We start from the raw sequence: 21,014 nt of genomic DNA, 5'->3' as shown, positions 1-21,014 counted from the left end.
TGGGCAAAACTGAGTAAGCAAACTATTTTTCAATATTCATTAATCCATGAATTGTTCGCTTATTTGTTTTGAAGTTCTACAGCATCAAGAGACATGCAGAGAGAAGCAGTACCTCAAACTTCTCCCCAGCACTACTTTCTATATAGGAAACATGTCCAGCACATTAGGAAAAAAAAACAAGGGGAAAAAAAGCTAGGTGCCATGTAGCTTTCCCTGTTCAGGCACTGCTCTGGCAATCCTACAAGGTGGCTGTTAGAAAATCCTGAGGTCTGCTAAGCAGATTCCAAAGCACCAAAAAATAACTTGGAAAGTACAAAACTGCCTTTCCCCACAGTCTTGGTCTTTGGAAGCAGTATCCCGAAGTCCAGCTACTTTTCTGTTAAGCCCCAGAAGAAGTCAGCTCAGAGAAGAAAATGAAAACCCCTCCACACAGTGAGTGAGAGAAGGAAATGGAGCCTTTTTCTTTCTGCCCACTCACCTCCCATCACACATGCACGGGCTCAGGAAAATACACAAAAATTAACTATGCACCAGGGAACAGCAGCTCAAGCATTAGCAACACTTAAAGACTGTACATGATATCATCTTTAAATCAAGAAATATAGACAAGCAGGATAAAGAAAGATCAGAAGTTTGGTCAGTTGATTCTTTTTAGGAAACTGCATTTTATCCAATTGAGTTAACCTCATTGTAGAATGCACCCTGGAAAGAAAGTAATTTTGTCATAGACTGCTCTTTAATCCACTCTGATGGAGCAAATTTGCTCAGCCTTTCTTTTTTTTTTTTCAAACTGAGAAGAACCATCATCATTTCATATGACAGACTTACAGACAACAGAAACTCTTTTGGCAACCCAGTAGAGTAACTGCTAGCAAACAACTACAGGTAATTTCCTAGAAAAGCATCAAAAAACTCAGTCAGTCCCCTGCAAACTCTCTAAGAACAATTATTTGACAATAAGAATCAGACAAAAAGCATCATCACCTAACCTTGCTGTCCAGCATCCATAGGCTAAGGATAGTCCCGGGAGTACACCCTGGCCAGAAGGCAGGCAGCCTTTCCAGCACGTACTATAAACCACAACCAGGTATCCCATAAGGTCACGCTCCTTTAAAGGAACAGCGCCAGCAAAATCATGGGGAGGAAAAGGGTCAAAAGTTTTCTAGAACCTTTCTGCTAATCCAAGAGTTAACAAGCTCCTAAAGTATCCAACTGAAATTTTCTGATAGGAACATAAAGCAACCTATCCTTTTAAATAACATCAAGCCATCATGTTTTGTGTAGCGTCCTGAATTATCTGTATTTGCAATACAGGTCTCTCAATTCTGCAGTGTTTCCTACGTCCCAGGACCCATGTGACTCTACTGAGTTCATTACAGGGTCAGGGCCTCAATGAGATTCTGGATTTTATGAATTCTTTTTCATACAAAAGAAAACAGAACTGCCTGGCAGTTTCTCTGTGAGACAAGGCATCTGCACTTGTTTCTCCTACTCTGCACACCAGCAAAGTAAGAGGTCCTCAACAGCAAAACTTAAGAAAGTTAGAAGCAAGGTGAGCACAGCATGCCAGTCTTAACAGGGAACTGTTTTAAAAATACTGTTATACTAGACAGGATAGTGTTTATTACATAAAATAAGAGCTGGTTGCTGTTTTGCAACAGTGAGCTTGTCTATCATTGAAGAACTTATAACCAAAAGTATTATTAAAAAGGACTGAAAACAGGCATGCACTTCAAGCACAAATCTAACACCTTCAAAATAGAGAAGAATCAAATTGTCCACAATATCTATAAAGTTTTTTTTAATCACCACTATGTTCCACATGGGAAAGTCTCAGATGCTTTAGTTATGGATAGCACCGTGAAATCATAATATACTTACCAAAAAAAAGGCAATTTAGAGTAAAAGAAACAAAAACAAAACCTGACAAAACACTTGAAAAATAAGCAATTACATGAGAAAATAGTGTTATAACTGTTCAGCTTTAAAGGAAATTAATGCAGAGCATTCAGATGGCAAATCTTTAAATGAATGCTTAAAACCAGCTTTTTTCCTTTATCCTCTATTTCTTCTCTGAAGCTGGTCTCATCACAAAAGCCAACATGTTTTTTTCAGTAGATAGCACGTATGCTCCCTCCAGCTTCTAGATATTAGCACTTTTATTCCTGATTTCCAAGTGACAATATAAGTGATTAATTCTGTGCAATTATTTGTGATCACAAAGTTGACAGAAAAAAGGGCTCTTACAGTCTAGATTTGTCTGTGAAATCTTGTGCTTAATATAAAACCAACTCTTATCTGCTGCAATCCACCAGGCTACTGAAGGATGTGGGGAGGATGGAAAAAAGAATTTGATGATGGCTCTCTTAAAAGCAGATCTTCCCAACCATTGGATTGCTGCTAATGGCACTGCCCCCTTCAAAACCAACCACACCTTATGCAGATGAAATGCCAGGCCTGGAGCTTTGAGTGATCTGTGAATTTATGGAGCTCATCCCCACCCCTGCCTCCTTTTTAATTCTGATATTACTGAAGATTGTCTCTACTGAGAAAAAGAGATGGGTATTTACTTCTTTCAAAGTCTCAAATCAGAGATTCTCATCTATGTTTCTCATTTCTCAAATCTATGGGGAAGCCAATAGCTTTAGGCTGATAACTTTATGCATTCATATTTTATGGCAATGAATATAGGTTGGAAAGTGATAAAAACAGAGCTCTGAAAATCAGCTTCTTGCTTCTACTACTGAATCAACGTAATCCCACAAAGACAAAACACTCTTTTATTCCTTTCTGTGTCATATTTACTGAAGAGGTCTTCAGTCTTCAGTTAATTTGGAAGACTGGACTTCTGAAAATATACTCAAAAAATTGGCTGCTAGAGGTGTTTAGGAGAACAAGAGGTTCTCAGACTTGTCAAATTTTAGATCAGAAGAATCATGTGTATCTCCATGGTTACCAGATCAGTTTGTGAGCATCCTGGCAGATTTCTGGTAGCCATTTTGGAAGGTTTCATGGATACATTGCTTAGTGAAAAGACTACTGTAGCCATGCAGGCTTGCTGGGGAGACCAAGGGAGGTTGGACCAGACGACCCCATCTGTGGTCTCTTCCAACCTTAACTGTTCTGTGATCCTGCAAAGGCTGTATATATTTGACCATCAGTTAGAAAGGAGAACATGTTGCTGCACCACCTTGTTATCTGACCTTGTTAAACTTGCTGGTGTCAGGGCTAGAGATCAACAAAGTGGTCAGTTTAGTGTCTTGTGATCTGGCAATCATGGGTCTGTCTACATGTCTGTGTAGCCTGAACTTCTGGCACGCAAATATTTCACTCTGGGAGCAGGAAAAGTGGTGGTGGTGCCACTGAAGGGAAGGCTTTGTTGTGGGTGGGAATAGAAGATTTAGACAAAGTTATTAAAAAGCAAGGCCTTGCCGGTGAGTCTTGAGGTACAGAAAGGACTCCCTTGCTTTCTAAATTCCTTCTCAGAGAAGGGTTTAGGTGTGGTTAAACCCAATCTTAGCCTTGGACTGTGTTAACGGTTTAAATTTAAAGGAATTATAGAGGTCTGATTGAACCACTTTTGTCCTGCTGGTTTTAATGATTGGCAAAAGGAAAATATTTATATAAAATGAATAATTTATTTTATATAAATGATCAGACAAAAGATCTTAATCAGAATTATTTACTACACAATATAAACACTAAAAATCTACTAGTAGAGTATAATATAGCATAAAGTAGTATAGTGCACTGTAACAAAGCAATTATTGAAGCAGTTATATTAAAGCTGGCAAAAAGAAAGAATTATTAAGTAGAGAGCTGATGTAACTCACCCATACCAACGCTTGTGGGAAGATCTTCTCTAAACCTTGAGGAGTATCCTTGGTGGGCATTCCCAACCCAAGGAAGGAATCTCCACACACACACTCCAAGAAGGGTTATGTCAGAAGAACCTGGCTGCAGGAGAGGGGACTGGACTTCTATAGTATAAAGTGATTGACTGCTAGTCACACCTTTACAGGCCAGCTGTCAGCTTATCTGGATGCTAGCTGGCAGTGGAAGGTAAGGTCACCAAGAGACAACAGTAGTGCCTCAAATCATCGCAGCAACATTTTGTCTTCAGGCTTCCAGAACTTGCGGTTTAGTTAAAAACTATTCTCCTTCTTGGACTCTGTCTGGTTGAGTTAATGTGAACTGACAGTAACCATAGCTCTCTAGGTGACAAAGATGCAATGCCAATAAATACTCTTGTATAGTGAAAGTATATATAAACCAGATAAAAAAGTGTGTTCTGTTTTAATTATATACTTCAATAAACAATTAGAGGAAAATAACTATCTCACACCATGATATCACTTTTAGGTTTATTTTCATAGCCATCCTGTTCCTGAGGGTAAATCCTGGTGCCAATGACATAGAACTGAGAAGAAGTTGCCTATCTAGGATTTACAGATCCTCAATTTCAGGTGGACTATTAAACTTATATTTCCACTTTCTTAAATTCAATTAGCAGGTAAAACTTATGCATATATTAGGTATTAGTCCATTTTCACTGTCCTGCATAATCTTAGCCATAGCTCTTTCCTATGCTGCTAAGCTTTATTTGTTGGAATAATCTTACACACTGATGTGCGTATGATCGATGTGTCTAACCGGCAACTGCTCAGCAGCCATACGTTAGGCAGTTGTCACTCCCCATCTTATTCTGTGCAAGTATTTAAGTGGCTATTCAGAAAATGAGAATTCGTTTCATGGAGAAAAAACCCATTAGTACTTTGTTGCCTATTTGTATTTCCTGGGTTATTTTTCATGTTGTTTGTCATTTCCCTGGTGTGGTTCATTGCATAGTTTCATAAATTCATAAGTGATACAGCTCTGAATGTCCATACTGAAGACAATTTAAATGGCTTTATCGAGATATTTAAGTGCCTCTTCTTGTTAAGTCTCCTTTATTTGCATCTATCTACAGTATCGATTAGAATCAGTTTAGTATGCTGCAGTTTTCCCTGCTCCTTAGGGCTCTGCATGTGATAACTGCTTGTCTTTCTGTCCCATAAGGCTAATGTCCTTATCATGTTTTCCTTTGAAAACACTCACCTATACGTTGCAGGTACCAACTAGCCATTTCACTCCAATAGTCCAAATGATGTAACATAATAAAGCTAAATCTATTTGAAAGTGGTGACCACTGCACTCTGTTGAAGGGATGCAATTTCTGTTTCAGAGCTGAAAAAGGGATTATATGTCCAAAACCACTGGTGGTTGGTTTGTTTGTCTGTTTGTTTGTTTTTATCCCTCCAGCTAGTCTAATAAATGATTAAGTTTCTTCTTCCAAGCCCTGCTTTTGCTTCCTCAGTGGGCCTCTGTGAGAATGGAGCATGACTGGAAGACAGTTCAAGAAGGCAGCCATATGAGTTGGGAGAAGGGGAGCCAGTGATGGAACAAAAGCCCCTTCTTGGAGGATTGTGCCAAAAGTCTCAGGCTGCTCCTTGGTGGCAATTCTGTGTTTCCTCAGCCCCTGTGGATCGTTCTTTCACTGCCTCTTCTGCTACACTAGCCCAGCTCACAACCTGGTAACCACAACCACAAAGAAAGAGTATTTTTTAGCTGAATCAGCTTCCTACTCAGATCCTTTCATGGCCATGCCTTGGGGCATGGCAGAGAAGGTGATACAAGAGGAGGTGATGCCTCTGCTTGCCCTGGCACAGTGCCTCTGAAAACTCGACCAATCTGAAGTATTTGTTAGTTTGCTCTTAGTTTGAGTTACTGTGTCTAAATAGTGCAGTAGACCCTTCCTATTTCTAGATTTATGCCATATCTAAATAGTTGCAGTGGCAAAATTTACAAGAGGAGGAGCAGTTTTGATAGCTTATTTTTTCAGTTCCCAAGAATGAAGAATACAGCAAAATGTCAACTCTTCCTGGTAAAATTGGCTGAACTTCAGCTTTTGACAGTGTAACAGTCTATTGTGGTATGAATATTTTACATTCATAGCCAACATGCAGTCTCTGAGAACAGATTTGATATTCATTAATACAGCTATGTATCTTCTGGCCACAGTGCATCAAAGTCCCCTATCCCTCACAAGGGAAGCAAATAGGAGCTCAATTTCTTTCTTATTCTGAAGGTAGAAAAAATATTTCTGGAACGCGTCTTAGTTCTCTTCCTTTTTTCCCCTCTTAAAATAACAAAATATATTTTTATTTCAAAGCAACTTTCATTTTACAATAGTAAGTCTATATAGGAAAGTCTACAAAACATACCTTGTATAGTATCTCTAGTTAGATCAGAGATAACTTTTTTAAAATATGGAAATCAATTTAATAACTGCAAAGTTAAAACTTATATTTCAGTAAAAAATAAAATTCGTGAACCTGGAAAAACAAGCTAGCCATGCAATTAGCCCTTTAAATAAAAAAAACACTGAGATGAATGAGAATTGAGGTGATACTTATGCTATAAAAGTAGTCTTCATCCTGTGCCACTTGTGTCAATGGAGATGAATAAATTGTGAATCAAATTAAAATCAGTCCCCCAGCCCTTAACCTTATTCCCACTGAAATTCTGAAGTTAACATGAGCAGGTAGTGGGGTAAGACTTGTAAAGTAAAATTCTGAACACATTAATGGGACTTGTTATGGAATATGGTTTTCTCCCTTACTGTCCTACCGTAGATTTAAAAGGGTAGTGCTACATCAGTTCTCCAAACATTATCTTCACAAGCAGATGGTGTAGAATTTTTTTTAATAAATGAAAATTTGCATTCTGAAGAAAGCAGAATAATCAGAGATGGTTAAATTGATGGACTCTCTATAGCCAGGTTCTTTTTGGTTTTGATTATTACTAACTTAGTGAGTACAGCAACATCTCTATGCCCAAATAATCTTGACAGATGATGTAAAAGAAAGTAATTTTACTTATAAGCCAGAAGGATTTTCCTGAGTATTAAAAAGTACCGTGTCATGCCTCATGTAAAGTGGTTAAGTGCCATACATGATCATTCAGATGTATAACCTCAGTTCCTTTTCTCATCCTGTGTCATGGCTGACAGCTCTGTAAAATTTGCTTTGGGCCAACTTACCCACGCTATGGCCTTTATACCCTTAAATTTCGTGTTATAACATAACAAACAACAAAGTAGGAGCTTTTTTTTAAAGGTTAGCTTCACAATATTGGTAACATAAATGTAATTCCAGCAGTCAATCACTTTATACTATAGAAATCCAGTCCCCTCTCCTGCAGTCAGGTTCTTCTGACATAACCCTTCTTGGGGTGTGTGTGTGGAGATTCCTCCCTTGGGCTGAGGATGCCCCCTGAGGATACTCCTCGAGGTTGAGAGAAAGTGATCTCCCTACAAGCGTTGGTATGGGTGAGTTACATCAACTCTCTACTTAATAATTCTTTCTTTTTGCTAGCTTTAATATAACTGCTTCAATAATTGCTTTGTTACAGTGCACTATACTACTTTATGCTATATTATACTCTACTAGTAGATTTTTAGTGTTTATATTGTGTAGTAAATAATTCTGATTAAGGTCTTTTGCCTGTTCAACTGTTTGTTAATTTGTCATAATAAATTCATTTATATAAATATTTTCCTTTTGCCAGTCATTAAAACCTGCAGGACAAAAGTGGTTCAATCAGACCTCTATAATTTCTTTAAATTTAAACCCTTAACACAGTCTGAGGCTGAGATAGGATTCAGCCTCACCTAGACTCCTCTCTCAGAAGGAGTTTAGAAAGCAAGGGGAGTCCTTTCTGTACCTTGAGACTCATCGGCAAGGCTTTGCTTTTTAATAACTTTGTCTAAGCCTTCCACTCCCCCCCATGGCACTATTCAATTACAATTGTCTAATTATCAGTCTGAAATCTTTGATTTTGTGTTTTCCTCATGTATCTCTATTTTTACACAGCTTCTAGATAACCACCTTATTAGAGGACCTTGCTTAAATATAAAACAATTATCAAATAATCTTTTGCTTTTTTAAGAATACCAAGATGAGCCTTTTGGGACATGTCAAATGTTCATCTCTTTGAGAATCCTTTCTTCTAGTGATGCCTAAAGAAGGTGCTCAGTGGAGAATCAGGCAAATGAGTATCTTCAATACTCTGTCTCTCAGCCTCCTTCAAATGGTTTGTGATTCAAGGATTTCCCAAGCTAGGGACATTTTAGAGTATTTCCATGTGTTCAGTACCACTCGGGTTTTTCTTCTTTTCTTCCTAAGTCCTTCAGCCATTTGAGAGTATGTTATTTGGGATTTTCTTTGGCATGGTATTGAAGCATGCAAAGAACTTTTTCAAAAGAAACAGAGAAGGCAAGAATGGAGTTTTCATTGATGTTGCCAACATCATTGCTTTTGTCTCTTGAAAGAGGGATTCCACTGACCTTGTCTCGGTACTCCAAAAGTCCCTCATTCCTGAATGTCAGGCTACTGGCTGATGCCTTCCAGGCTCCAGAGGAACACAGGCATCCTGGATATAGAATCCAAGGTCTTCATTTGAGGAAGCAGGCTTTCTTTACCAGTACGGGGCCCGTGAACTTGGCTCGGTGCTCAGTGGTGAGCCCCTGCTGCCTGTGGAGCATGGGGAGAAGTACTCATGGCAACCCATGTTGCTAGGCAGATGGATGATTGTGTTTTGTTCCTGCTACCGTGTTCTCAGGGATCCTGGCTTCACTTCTAGATATAATTAATGGTAATAAAGTCTGAAGGTTAAAATATATGGATCCCTAGGGCCATTTTTGTGCCTGGGTGGGATGGGGAACAGTATCCTGACACTTACATATAAAAGAGAGAGCTTTTTTCTGCTGCAGCTCTTTAGGCGTAGTCCCAGAGGCCAAGCACTGCCAGCAACTCCTTGACATTGAAGAATATTGCTGCAGTAAAAAATGCTTTTTTTTTCTAGTAACTCATTTTTAATGTATGTTCAGTCACTTTTCCTCAAGTGTAGCTTTGTTGAAGCTGGACAGGAGGAGCAAAAGACCCAAAAGATCCATAGCTGTACATGATAGATATTTACCAGGACAGTTCCAAAGCAATCCCATGGACTGAGAAGGGTTTGAGACGTTGCTATTATAAGCAGACTTCAAACCTGATTTTTCCCCTTTCTTTCTTCTGTGTTTTACTTATGGACTTAGCCAATCACTGAGCCTTCTACCTGTAAAAGAATATCTCACCCTTCTTGCCTTCCTCTCTATTTCTCCCTCTCTTCTAATTGCATGGTCCAACTTCCTGGATGTGCTGATTGAGATGCTTGTCAAACTCTTTTCTGAATTTCTTAATATGGCAGAACACTATTCACTTTTTGATGGATTGTTTTTTTAGTACTTTAGTGACTCATATCTGCTCTCAGTGAGTGGCAGAACCAGCACAAGGTAGAAGGAGGTTGTGCAGCCAGCAATAGGGAAGGAAGAGCAAGACTTGGATCTTCCCCTTTCAGCATTGGTGAATTCCATATGTGTCAGGGAATCATATGCTGACATTTTATTTAAGAGATCAGATTTTTTGCTTCTAGGTTTATGACCTATAGAAAAAGTAAAGGAACTCCCTTGCCAATTTATGTGCTTTTTGCTATTCTGTAGGTGAGAACAGGAAAACTTATTTTTTACAAAGAACCCAAAGTTTTGGCAGATAAGGTTAATATAAACATACCAGCAGCCCAGAGGAGGTCAGTGGTAGAGCAGATAATGGTGGGCATGCCTATATGTCTGTCTCTACCCACTCTGTTAGGCTTCTCTTCATCTGGTCCAAACATAGGATAAAAGCCTACTGTTACAAAGAGAACAAGTCAGAGGAGAAGCTGTCTTCCCTCCCACACATCAAGGAATGAGGTAGCTGCTCTCAGTGTAATTTACCTAAATTCTGTAGGGAAAGATACAGCATAGGCAAGGAATAATGGAGTCTTTTTCTCACTTTTGTCTGGTTGATGTGTATCATTTGGGCGAACAGATGTTTAGATAATACTCTGTTTTGAAGAGTCTGTTTCTGAGTGACACAAATCAGCTGCGAATCCCAGAGAAAGAGTGGAATGAAGGTGCCAAATGCACTTGGGCCATTCATGTCACATTGGTTAGAAAGGGTACTGTGACATGGAAATGCCTGCTGAGTGGTAAGCTATACCTGTTTAGCTGCGGAGGAGTTACAGGTAGAGTCCTGTCACAGAATTACAGTTATCCACCTGCATTCTGAGAAGAGCAAATGAATATACTTCTTTGTACCTTCAGTTACATGGTCCCCAAGGACCCACAGAGGGAGTCCTACAGTGAAGGTCTTCAGCAAGTGTTTGGTGCAAAGATGTGTCCAAATACTGCAGCCCTGAAGCCATGGGGGGACACTGTTTTATAGGATGTTACTACACCTCCTTGAACTGCTTTGTCTTTTACGTCACTTCTCCCATTTTAGAGCTGGGTTTTATTGCTGAATAACATTTCTGAACATATGCATGGAAAATATGCAAAATGTGTGATAGGACCCTGATAGCTCACAGGAATGTATGTGATTAAATTAGGTTCAAAAGTAAGGGTACCTTATGTCTATCAGACTTCAGTGGATCCAGGCTTTGTATCAGTAATGCTGGATCCTTCCATATTTTCCCTGAGATATTTTCTGACATTTTTTAAATGAAAAGTTACAATTTTAAAAGGGTATGTTCTCTTCAGAGAAGCTCTGTAAAGATCTTGCATGCAGCAGCTGATATTTCAAGCTGTTGAATTAGTAGTTCTGGGTTTCCTTTTGTACTTGTCTGTGCCAAAATGTGATTAGTTGTTTCAGCCCACTCATACCCTTGGTTTGAGATATCTGTGCATTAAGTTAGAAGGGAAACAGCCATGTGGTTCAGGTCCAATATTTGATCTGCATTATAATTGTTAACACTTTTTTGCTACATAGATTTTTTCAAGACATGTTGCCAGGAAATTTTAAAGCAGTGAGTTCTTGTTTTGAAGTGCTTTCTCATTCCATATTTTGTTCTACTCCTGAAGACAGCTGAGATATCAGAGCCCTGTGTGTCAGGAACTGGGAGAAGAAGGAGAAACAGGTGCTGACACTTGGCTGCAAGCTACTGGAAGCAAAAGGAAACTCCATGCTGGAGCAGACAATGCAAAGGAAGCACTTTGATTTACAGTAATTGTCCTGAGTGGAATCTCAACAACACAGACAGGACAGCTCAAAATACTGTTAGCTGAAATTAATATGAGCTCTGAGTCACTGAAGATTCTTCACCTAACTTAACAAGTACAAACATTCAGGATTTGAGCAATACCTTTATACACTCAGAACGACACTCTCCCCAAGGAGCTATAGTAGCAGCTCACGAGGGCTGGAGTTGGCTGCTGCAACAGGACACAGATGTTGTGGTGTAAATGATGTGTCATCTCTGTAGCGTATTTCACCATTTTCCCTTTCTTCATCAGCTTTTGCCCACTGCTTTCATTACCATCTCTCTTGGAGGAAACAAAGGAATAGCGAGGAAAGCCAAGTGCAAGCCCTGGTGAAATTGCTGGGAAGATATTATAGGTGGATGCCTGAGTGGAGTTCCTGCCTTTTCACGTCACATTTGCAGTGACTCACTTCAATTCAAAGGCTACTATAAACACACAATAATCTCAATAAATTTGCACAATAAGCAATATTTGTATGTATTTTAAAGCTGAAAGCTGTTCATATTCTGGGCATAGATTTATCATGAAAACCTGAATAACTAGAACAGGATTTTTTAAAGCTTTGTTTAGGGATATGTAGTAAACACTTGAATCAGTGTAGCATTTGTAGAAGAGCTGTAAGTGTGCTGTGATTAATTAGGTGATCTGGAAAATTACATAAGAAATGTAACACTGGGTACAATATTCAAGAACATGAAATTCCGCATTTGGGGTAGGAGAGGGAAGAGATAAGAAAACTCCATCCTTGCCAAAACAATGTATTTCACACTTTACTTCAGTTTCAAACATGTGATTGATCCACCACCACATGCCTACAACAAGGAAAGAAAAAAGTTTTCTGTGTGGAGGGGTTGAGGGAATAAGAAATGGGACCCCTGTGAGACTGAAAGATAAGAGTCTTTCATTCTGCTGCCACTGCATCCTCTAAATTTCGCTGCCATGCTGTTCTCACAAAAATTTCTGTTACCAATTTGAGAGGAAACAAATCTGTGCTCCTCCTGTAGTCAAACATAATTTGAAATATTTAGTTACTTTAATAAACTGCTCAAGTCAGTAGATAACCTTTCTGAGAGATCAGCTTTGTTAGAGAGCATAATCAGCTGTTTTCCCAACAGAGTAAAGATGTATTCTCTTGGGTATCTATTATACCATCTTTATTCAGAACCACATTCAATAAAAATGCAAAAAAAAAGTGGCTGAAAGGCAAATAACAAATGCTAAAATGTTTTAAAAAAGGGATGTTTTTTAAAGCAGAGAAGACCTCTCTAAGTTCAATGTGTTTTTTGAAATTTCAGGCTTCCATGAATACGGGGAACATTGTAACTGAGAGGTGGAAATGAATGTGTGAGGAGCAGTCGTCCACACGGGCTTTGCAAAAATTTAATATCTGACAAACAAGCACCTGCTGTGGTGAGGACGAGGTTTTAGTCCTAGGAATTTCATAAATGTTTCTTTTCTAGGAATATATGATTTTATCTTGCCAAAATATTAATATTTATATTTTTTTCTATTTTCACAGTTGTTTTTGAGTCAGAAGAACCAGGCATCGCAACCCTGTCTGCTAAAACACACAGCTAAATTTAAACTACACAGTTTTATTTAATATCACTAAGACAGAATATTTTAGCTGTTTCGGTGCGATGGTATTTAGAATAAAATGTTCTTTCACTTTCTAAAGCTGAGATACACGGAAATCTCTGCAATTGCTGGGAAAACTCTTTAAGAGAAGTGTAGTCCTCTGAAGTGTCAGATTTAAGCGGCAGGTTTAACTTGATTCCTGCCTGGAAGGGCAGTGGGGTGCACTGGGGGTCAGACATGAGGTTTGGGCACGTTCTCCATCTCTTTAGCACAGCGGGGAGCGACGCCCTACACCCCGCTGCTGTGTGCAGGAGAGGGCCCGCCCGGGCCCGGCCAGGCCCGCGTCGCTATGGCGACAGCGCCGGCGGCTGCCATGGCGGAGAAGGAGAGCGCCGAGGGTAAGGCTGGGCCGGGGCCTGGCCGGGCCGGGCCAACCCAGGGCCTCCCGCCCGGCAGAGTGTGCAGGCGGGCAGCGCGGGGGACGGGCCGCTGCGGGGCGTACCGAGAGAGGCCTGCCCGCCTAGGGCCTCCGGCGGCGGGATGGGCGGCGGCTGAGGGGTCAGCCCTGCCCGGGGCTGGTGCAAGGGTGGCACAGGGACACGCACTGAGCGACACAGGCACAGATACACACACACACACGCACACATAGATATAGGAGTGTGTATATTGAAGTCTTCAGCATCTTCACGAGGGGAAGCAGAGGGGCAAGCACTGGTCTCTTCATTCTCGCGACCGGTGACAGGACTCGAGGATACGGCTGAAGCTGTGCCAGGGGAGGCTGAGGTTAGGTATGAGGAAAAGGTGCTTCACCCAGAGGGTGACTGGGCACTGGAACAGGCTCCCCAGGGAAGTGGTCGCAGCACCAAGCCCGACAGAGTTCAAGAAGCATTTGGACAGTGCTCTCATTCACACGGTGAGATTCTTGGTGCCCTGCGCAGGGCCAGGAGTTGGACTCAATGATCCTGATGGGTCCCTCCCAACTCAGCATATTCTGTGATTCTGTGGTTCTGTGATTCTATATATGTATATATATATGTGTTTGTATGTATATATATATTTGCATATATCTGTGTGCATGTATACACACATGTACATGTATATGAAAGCACGCACACGTGCATATTTACACACACACAGAGAAATACACCTCCTGCCCCCTGTCCCATTCAGTGTGGTCACAGCAGTGCCTCCTCCTCAGGGCAAGGAGCTGCTCCCCGGCACACCAGTGTCATCTGTGGCCAATGCCACCCGCGGGCAGTGGCCACCGGCACTGGCAGCCTTATGGTTGTGTTGCTGCCACTCAACTGAGCGGCTGAACCCACTGCTTGAGTCACTTGGTCGTCTTCTTTTGCAGTCATTTCTGGATGCATCAGACTCTCTCTGCCAGAAAAAAAGTAATCTGTGCTGCTGATTGCACTGTGGCTTATTTTTAGAGGCAAGCATGTTCTACTTTAGGGAGTGTTGCCAGAAATTATATTTTATAGGCTAAAGGTAATTCCTTCTTCAAGGATATTCAAGTACCATTTCAAGGAAAACGTATTTTCTGCAAAGCTCACAATGTTGTGACTTCTGAAATCCATCCCTTCTGTAAGTAAACTTGGTGTGTTGCAGTAGTTTGCAAATTCTGAGCATTGTATTTGAAATAATTTAAACAATGGATTATTTCATATTATTTAGGAAACAATATATTCCACAGGGAAGTCCAATATAAATAGTTGCTGTGGATAGTGCTAGATGAGTAATTTGATTTTGGTAGAAGTATTTCTAGCTGCACTTTGACACATAGATGCCTTGCAGACATTAAAAAATAAGGCTGATGTAGCTTCATTGAAGACTGTTCTAAAAGTGGTTGTTTTTAATATTGGTTGTCCTTTTTGTTTAGTCTTGTGAAAGCATATGTTTTGCATCTTTCGAGTGTTGCAACTGAAGCTGAGGTGCAGTGCTGGCAGAGGTGAATAGAGATGTAGGATAGCAGCCTAGAAGTCTGCTGGACCGTCTGAGAAGACAGAATGTGGTGTTCTGGCAGGATAACAGTAGTATTGAGAAGTTCTAGCTCCATATGTTTTGGGCACCCATATGTGTAATACTGAGATTTTGCACCATTTTGGTAATCCACAGCCAGAAACTCTTGGAGAAGAAAGGTCATGGATTTTTGACTGCTCAAATAATGAATTTAAATGCCTTTTTTTGTAGCTTCAAAGTGAGAATACTTTGTAAGAAGTTTAATTATTGTATTACTAAAGACAGATCTCTTGGGTTTTTTTACACTTCATGTTTTTTTTAGATCCTGTAAAACACTATTCCCGGAGGAGTATCAGATGTCATCTTCTAGAGGAAAATTGTACTGTCATCCTAAATGTCCTTAATCCGTAAACTCCATCCCTGGCCCTGCCAGTGGTTCATGGAAAGTGACATTTAGTTTCTTTTCCATAGAATGAAGAAAATAACTTGTATCACAAGGAAAAGTCACTCGCGAGAATCACAACAGTGTCTGCTGTTAGGCAAACCAGTTGTTTATTGCCCTATAAAGGTGCCTCATTATTCTAAAGACAGGTGAGGTAAGCTAAAAGTCTCATAGCAGAAGCAATCCCCTAAGAATAAGTCACACCATTTCAGACTTGCTATTAGCCTTCTTGCGGAGAGCAGTTAGGGGGTTAATTAGGATTCCCCAACTCTGGATTCACACACTGATTATGCTTTCTTCTGACAAGTATTCCACATCTGTGCAAACTGCAGCTTTTACTTTATTATGCTTCAAACTAATAACATTAGTTGCACTGTCAAATAAGTAGTCCTTAGAGTATTCCTCTTGGTTCTTTGTAGAACTGCAGTTCCACCAGCTTTCATGGAAGGGTTTCCCTTAGGTCCTATTATCTTCCAAGTTCTGTCTTCTTCAAAGTCGAAATGCCTACTTAAATGTTTTACAGATGTACATGATGTACACAAGGAAAAATGGTGAAAGGCCAAATCCTTCTACCTATTGAACATGTTATTCACATGAGTATTACCCTCTAACTTAAGCAAATGTTGTGAATAAAATCTTGTATGTGTGTTAAGTGTTAATGGGATCATACTATCTGTAGCTATGTGGTTTATGTATGAATTTATATCCCTACATTTGTGCTTTCAACTATATTTAATGTTTTTTTCATACTCATCTGATCATCCTAGACTATTTGCTTAATCTTTTATTTCTGTACATTTGTCCCTATCTTCCCTTCTATCATTCTGTTCCTTTCCCCTTTTCTGCTACTTAATTCAGTCTGTCTGTTCTTCCATTTACTCTCAGATACTGTCTTTGTAATTTGACACAACATGTCAGATTTTCTAAGTTTTAATACCTTTGATCTCAATACTGATGTTACCAGAACCTGAAAGCAAAATGCCAGACTGGTAGTGCCTCAGGTAGAACTAGACAGAAGACATGTTTTTTTCCATATGGGAATTAAGAAAGTACATAAAAGAGAGAATACTCAGTGTTCCTGTATCATTATGGAAATGTTATGTAATTGATTGGTATTAGAGTTTTTGGTAAGACCATATTCTTTGTGCCAGATAGTGCATATTTAAAATGCAACAAAAAAGTCATGAATTTTAATCCAAAAGGGAGTATATTAAATAATCTGAGTTCCTGTTTCATCCACTTATGCCCATATGAAACCAAATAACTAGTTCTGGATAACAGATGTCCTTCAGAAAGTTACTCTATTTGGATGTGAAGATTTATGGAGAATAACCTTCTGCAATGATGGTTTTCTCTGGTAAATGATTAGTAGTTGTTCTGGGTAGTTTGAGTTACAGATGCCACATGTAATTGGGCCTCACAAAACCTCTTCGTACCACGTATGAAGACACACAGTCAAGTGGATGTTATAAGGGGAAATGGGAAAGAGTTTTCACCCCAATTTTATTATGTAAATACAGTAACAGTGTGTTCAGTCATACCTATATGTCTGCTCTTTACCTGCCTAGGTTGGCTGCCTGGCATGCTGATGAAATCAGGATTTTAGTGGAGATAACAATTGGTAAGAGCTAGCTACATATCCCATTCAACTACTACTTTCTTGCAAAGAAGCAGAGTTGCCACTACATCACCTGCCATGCTGAATCTTCTGGAATTAACATCTAAACCTTCCCTTTCCATGTCACCTGGCTCTGCCTGCCTTTTGATATGATAGAGATACTGAAAATGTGCTTTCACTGCTTGTTCTGTTTTAATAAAGTTTCAAGTCAAAACTCAGAGAGCTTAGGAGCTGCCATGAGCACTGTAGGCAGTCGTAACCATTAATTCTGCTTGGAGCACACTTAATTAACATGAGAGTTTCAAATCTGACACAGAAAAGCACTTAAGCCTTGTAAGGCTTTGGGGAATCCTGCTGAATGGGATAACATGATGCACATGACACTTAAGCACATGAGTACATTTAAGGGTCTTGCTATATTGAGGATTTTAAAATATGTTTTTGAGAGTTTCACAAATGAGCATCAGCATTTGAAAGGTACAAAAGCTATAAATTAAACACGATAAACCTTCAGGCTAGAGGAGTCTATCAGACAGATTATCTCAATTTAAAAAGTGACAGTGTTTCATTTATGGGAAAATATACAAAATTAGTATGAGATGTTAAAAATAAGTGGCTTTCATAGTGCTCAAGCAAGCAATATTTCAGCTCTGGAAGAAAATCTGAATATATGAGATCACTTAGGAAATCAGTGTGCAGTTTTATCACAGTGGAATTTACAGATGAACACTATGAATATTTTTATATTCTCTTGTTGACATTGCTGTAGGAAATTACATGAGAATAAAAGTTTATAGCCTTTATTAGACGGTAATGCAGTTTAAGATGCACCCTGGCATCAATCTGATTTACGTTTTAATATTTATACTTATTTGAGAGTGAAACAAAAAATAAATTTTGTCCATCTCACATGGACAAACACAGATTGTAGATCTGATCCTCTTGGCTATACTCCCCCAGCAAAAATTGATCTCAAATGAATGTAGAATAGGTAATTGCAGATTGACATGTTTCTTGTTTCCATGGTGCATAAGACGACAGAAGTTTTTCAGTTTGGCTCTACTTCTAGATGATTTATTGAATAAAAATTGGCTGGTGTGCAGGCAAAGGCTTTAAACTTTTCTGTCTTTTAGACAATACCAACCAGCAGATACACAGGGCTGACATGGAGCTTGAGAACCCCCACAAATTAGCTTTCCAACAATAGTTAAGATGTTATTAAGAATTTCCATGTCTACATACTAATTACTCTGAGATCTGAGGGGTTTGGAGGTTTTTTTGCAATTTTGGAGTACCTGTATTTTGTGTGAACAGATACTGCTTCGTTGCTGTTGGCAATAAAATGTGTTGGGCTGGAGGTCGTGGAAGGGAAATGGTCTTTTGAGTAACAAGAGATCTGGCATGAACCTGTTGTCAGGCCTGGTGCTTAGCCCCTAGGTGGGAGGTGGCCATGCAGACAGCAGTGCTGGTCACACCAGTGCTCTGTCCTGGCCAAATCCTACCATGGGGTTCAGCTGCTGCAACTGTTTCTGCCTTGAGATTATGGCTGAGGTGGGGGGCAGAAGCTGAGAATATCTCCTACACATCCTGTGAGGTGTCCTGAGAGAAGGGCTATGGCAGCAACATCCCAGCCCAGCCTGTGTGGAGGTAGGCCTTGTACTAATCGTGGCAGTGACGTGGGGAAGGGAATGGGACAGTCAGCGGAGGGGCTCAGGGTGTGCAGAGGTGGCCAGAGAAGCAGAGCTCACAGGTACCTGGTGCGAGGGTAAAAGCTAGTGGCACGATGAAGGGCTAGAGTTCCCAAACCTACCTCTGACCCCCACTGCTTTTGAGGTTGGGTTAGGTGCTTCCTGATGGGTCTCAGAAGATATTTTTATAAATGGCCTTCAATTGTAAATGTCCATCTTGAAGAAAGTACAGACTACCACATTTTTGAAAATGACAGCCTGCCTCAAATGATTACAGAAATGTTGTTAATTCATTGTTAAATGTATATGTCTTAAATGTGTCAGTTGAAATGCTGTTCAAATTCAGAATATTGCTCTTAGGAAAACAAAAAGAAAATTGGAGGTTCATAGTCATTCATAGTATGTAAAGAAAGTGATTTAGGACTGTAAATGATACTTTCAAGACAGCTCCTTAAAAAGGAGCAGCTGCAGCAAACCCCTGTAATCCTTGCCACTTTGTTTCACTCTGTCTTCCTTTGCGTGGTCAACGACGGAGCAGTGCAGATAGAATTGCAACCAGTTTGGAAACTATTTTTCTAACCCATTTAACACCAAATTGAAGGCAAATTGAAGGGTTTGTGACATATTACATAACTACAGCATGTATTAAAAGTCATACTTAAAATTCTCGTTCTCCTGTTATGTTGTAGATTCAAAAGAAGAAAGTTTACAAACTGTTGTATTCTAGCAGCGGTACTGTGGTACTGCAGATAAACTTCATAATAGCTTATGTTTAAAATACATTAGTTCTCAGAGCACTAGTATCCAGTTGATTCTGGTCCCTGGTTGCAGACCACTTGAGCAGTCCATGTGCAGAGGCATATTCAATTCAGTTCAGTAGGCATATTCAGTTTACGAGATGTTTGCTGCTGCCAAGTGCAATCAGGTGTCCCTTGTCAGTGACAAGTGACAGGGTGCCCTGTTGGGGCTGTCCCATGTCCTTGGCAGAGTGAGCTGCTGTTGAGGGGCCACAGCAGCATGTGCATTGATGCATTTTGGTGGAGCGTGGGGTGGTGCATAGGTGTAGTAGGCTGTGGGTGTCAGAGTTGTCCTTTGTGAATCTCCCATCTGCTTCTGGGGCCAACACTGTGGAGAGTCCAGGAGAAATGGAGACAAATGCCTTCTGTGACCACACAGCACGGCAGCAGGGGTTGTGTTCTGCCAGTGTTACAGCCTATGTAAGCTTTTCATTTTCAGCAGCAGCTGGAGATATAGCGAGACTTGGCATCACCAGGAGAGCTACATATCCTTGCAGGGCAGTTTGCTGGTGGTGATGAAAGAGAATATAAGTATGGGCTAGACATAGCTCTTTCATTATATCTCAGGTGTGGCTGAGAAGAAAGAAAGATATAGAACAAATTGCAACAGTGTAGATGACTGTTTTTGCCAGCTCTGAGCTGCCACAGGGGTGCTGGCTGATGCCACTGCCAGAGTTGGGATTTCAGGGATGTACAAGACATCCCTGATGGAGATTTATTTAGAGTTTTTCTCTACCTTATGAAAAGGGACACTGCATTGACTTTAAAAAAGGTATCATAATTATTTTCTGCAGGCTAAAAAACATCAAGTGCTGGCATTTCTTTAACTTCTCTGAAGGAAGGATAACATCCTGACTTTCCTCAAGAGAGGTATAAGATATTTAAATGTATATTACCTGTGAATCACAGGCATACAGGAAGCAATCCAGATCTGTGCATAAATCTGACTTCTTGCTTTCTTTTCTTTGGATGACTGGAGGCACGTCTCCACATCATCTGATCAGAAGAGAAGACCTTTGTATCAAAAGGAAAGGATTTCCCCCCTCATTCTGTAAGTTAGCGTAGACCATGTTGTTTCACTGCCCTCAGTGTCAGTTGCATGTGATGGCAAATATTTGGCAACTTGTCTCTGGTCACCAGCTAGCAGAAGGAGAGCTTTGTTGTTAGAGCTGGACCTGTGCAAATGATTAGGTGAGGGATATTAGTCAGACCTTGCTGCTTTGGCTAATGAAGCTCCAGGTTTTGTGAAGTCAATCTCAGTCACCAGTGGAGTAGCTGCAAAATGATGATGTGCTTGTCTGACTGAAATTCAGGTCATAATTGAGACCAGTTAGGTTCAATTTGGATTCTTCCTGAGAGTCCTTATTGCATGCTGCTTCCAAAATAATAATCTACAACAGTTGTGAGGCCTGTGGAACTAAAGCAGCATGAGCTATGGCCAGCTACTTGGGAAGACAGGTAGGGCCAAATCCCGAGAGCTGCAGTTGGACATTTCCTGCTATGCCCCAATTATTGCTCTAAAAATGTTACAGCTACTCCTGACATAAAATGTTTGACATCTTATCAAATGATAATGTGCACTGTTGTGATCCAGGACTCAATGGCTTTCTCTGTCCTGTAATACTATTGTAACTTTCCTATCCCAGGGTCTTAAGGCCCGTCTCATCCAACACTTCCCTCCAAGAAATGCAAAAAGGAAAAATGGATTTCAGGGAAAAAAAATACATTTCAACACTTGACCAAATATGAGAGACAGAAAAGAAGAAACTGG

General features: G+C 40.2%; 1 protein-coding gene across 2 annotated transcripts in view; it reads left to right on the top strand.

Annotated features, from left to right (window-relative positions):
* Positions 1-12,973: 12,973 nt before the first annotated feature.
* The window catches only part of EFCAB2 (EF-hand calcium binding domain 2), a 31,319-nt gene continuing 23,278 nt past the window's right edge, over positions 12,974-21,014 (top strand). Inside the window, exon 1 of one of the 2 annotated variants that reach the window (XM_018085046.2) lies at positions 12,974-13,134. In XM_018085046.2, coding sequence (XP_017940535.1) covers positions 12,974-13,134 — 161 coding nt within the window. The remainder of the gene's footprint in view (positions 13,135-21,014) is intronic. The other variant, XM_018085047.1, reaches the window with a different exon arrangement.

Source organism: Manacus vitellinus, unplaced genomic scaffold (genome assembly GCF_001715985.3).
Source record: "Manacus vitellinus isolate BGI_N305 unplaced genomic scaffold, ASM171598v3 scaffold_8_pilon, whole genome shotgun sequence".
NCBI lineage: Eukaryota > Metazoa > Chordata > Aves > Passeriformes > Pipridae > Manacus > Manacus vitellinus.
The sequence above is the reverse complement of the archived record's forward strand: the minus strand, read 5'-3'. Positions and strand labels throughout refer to the sequence as shown.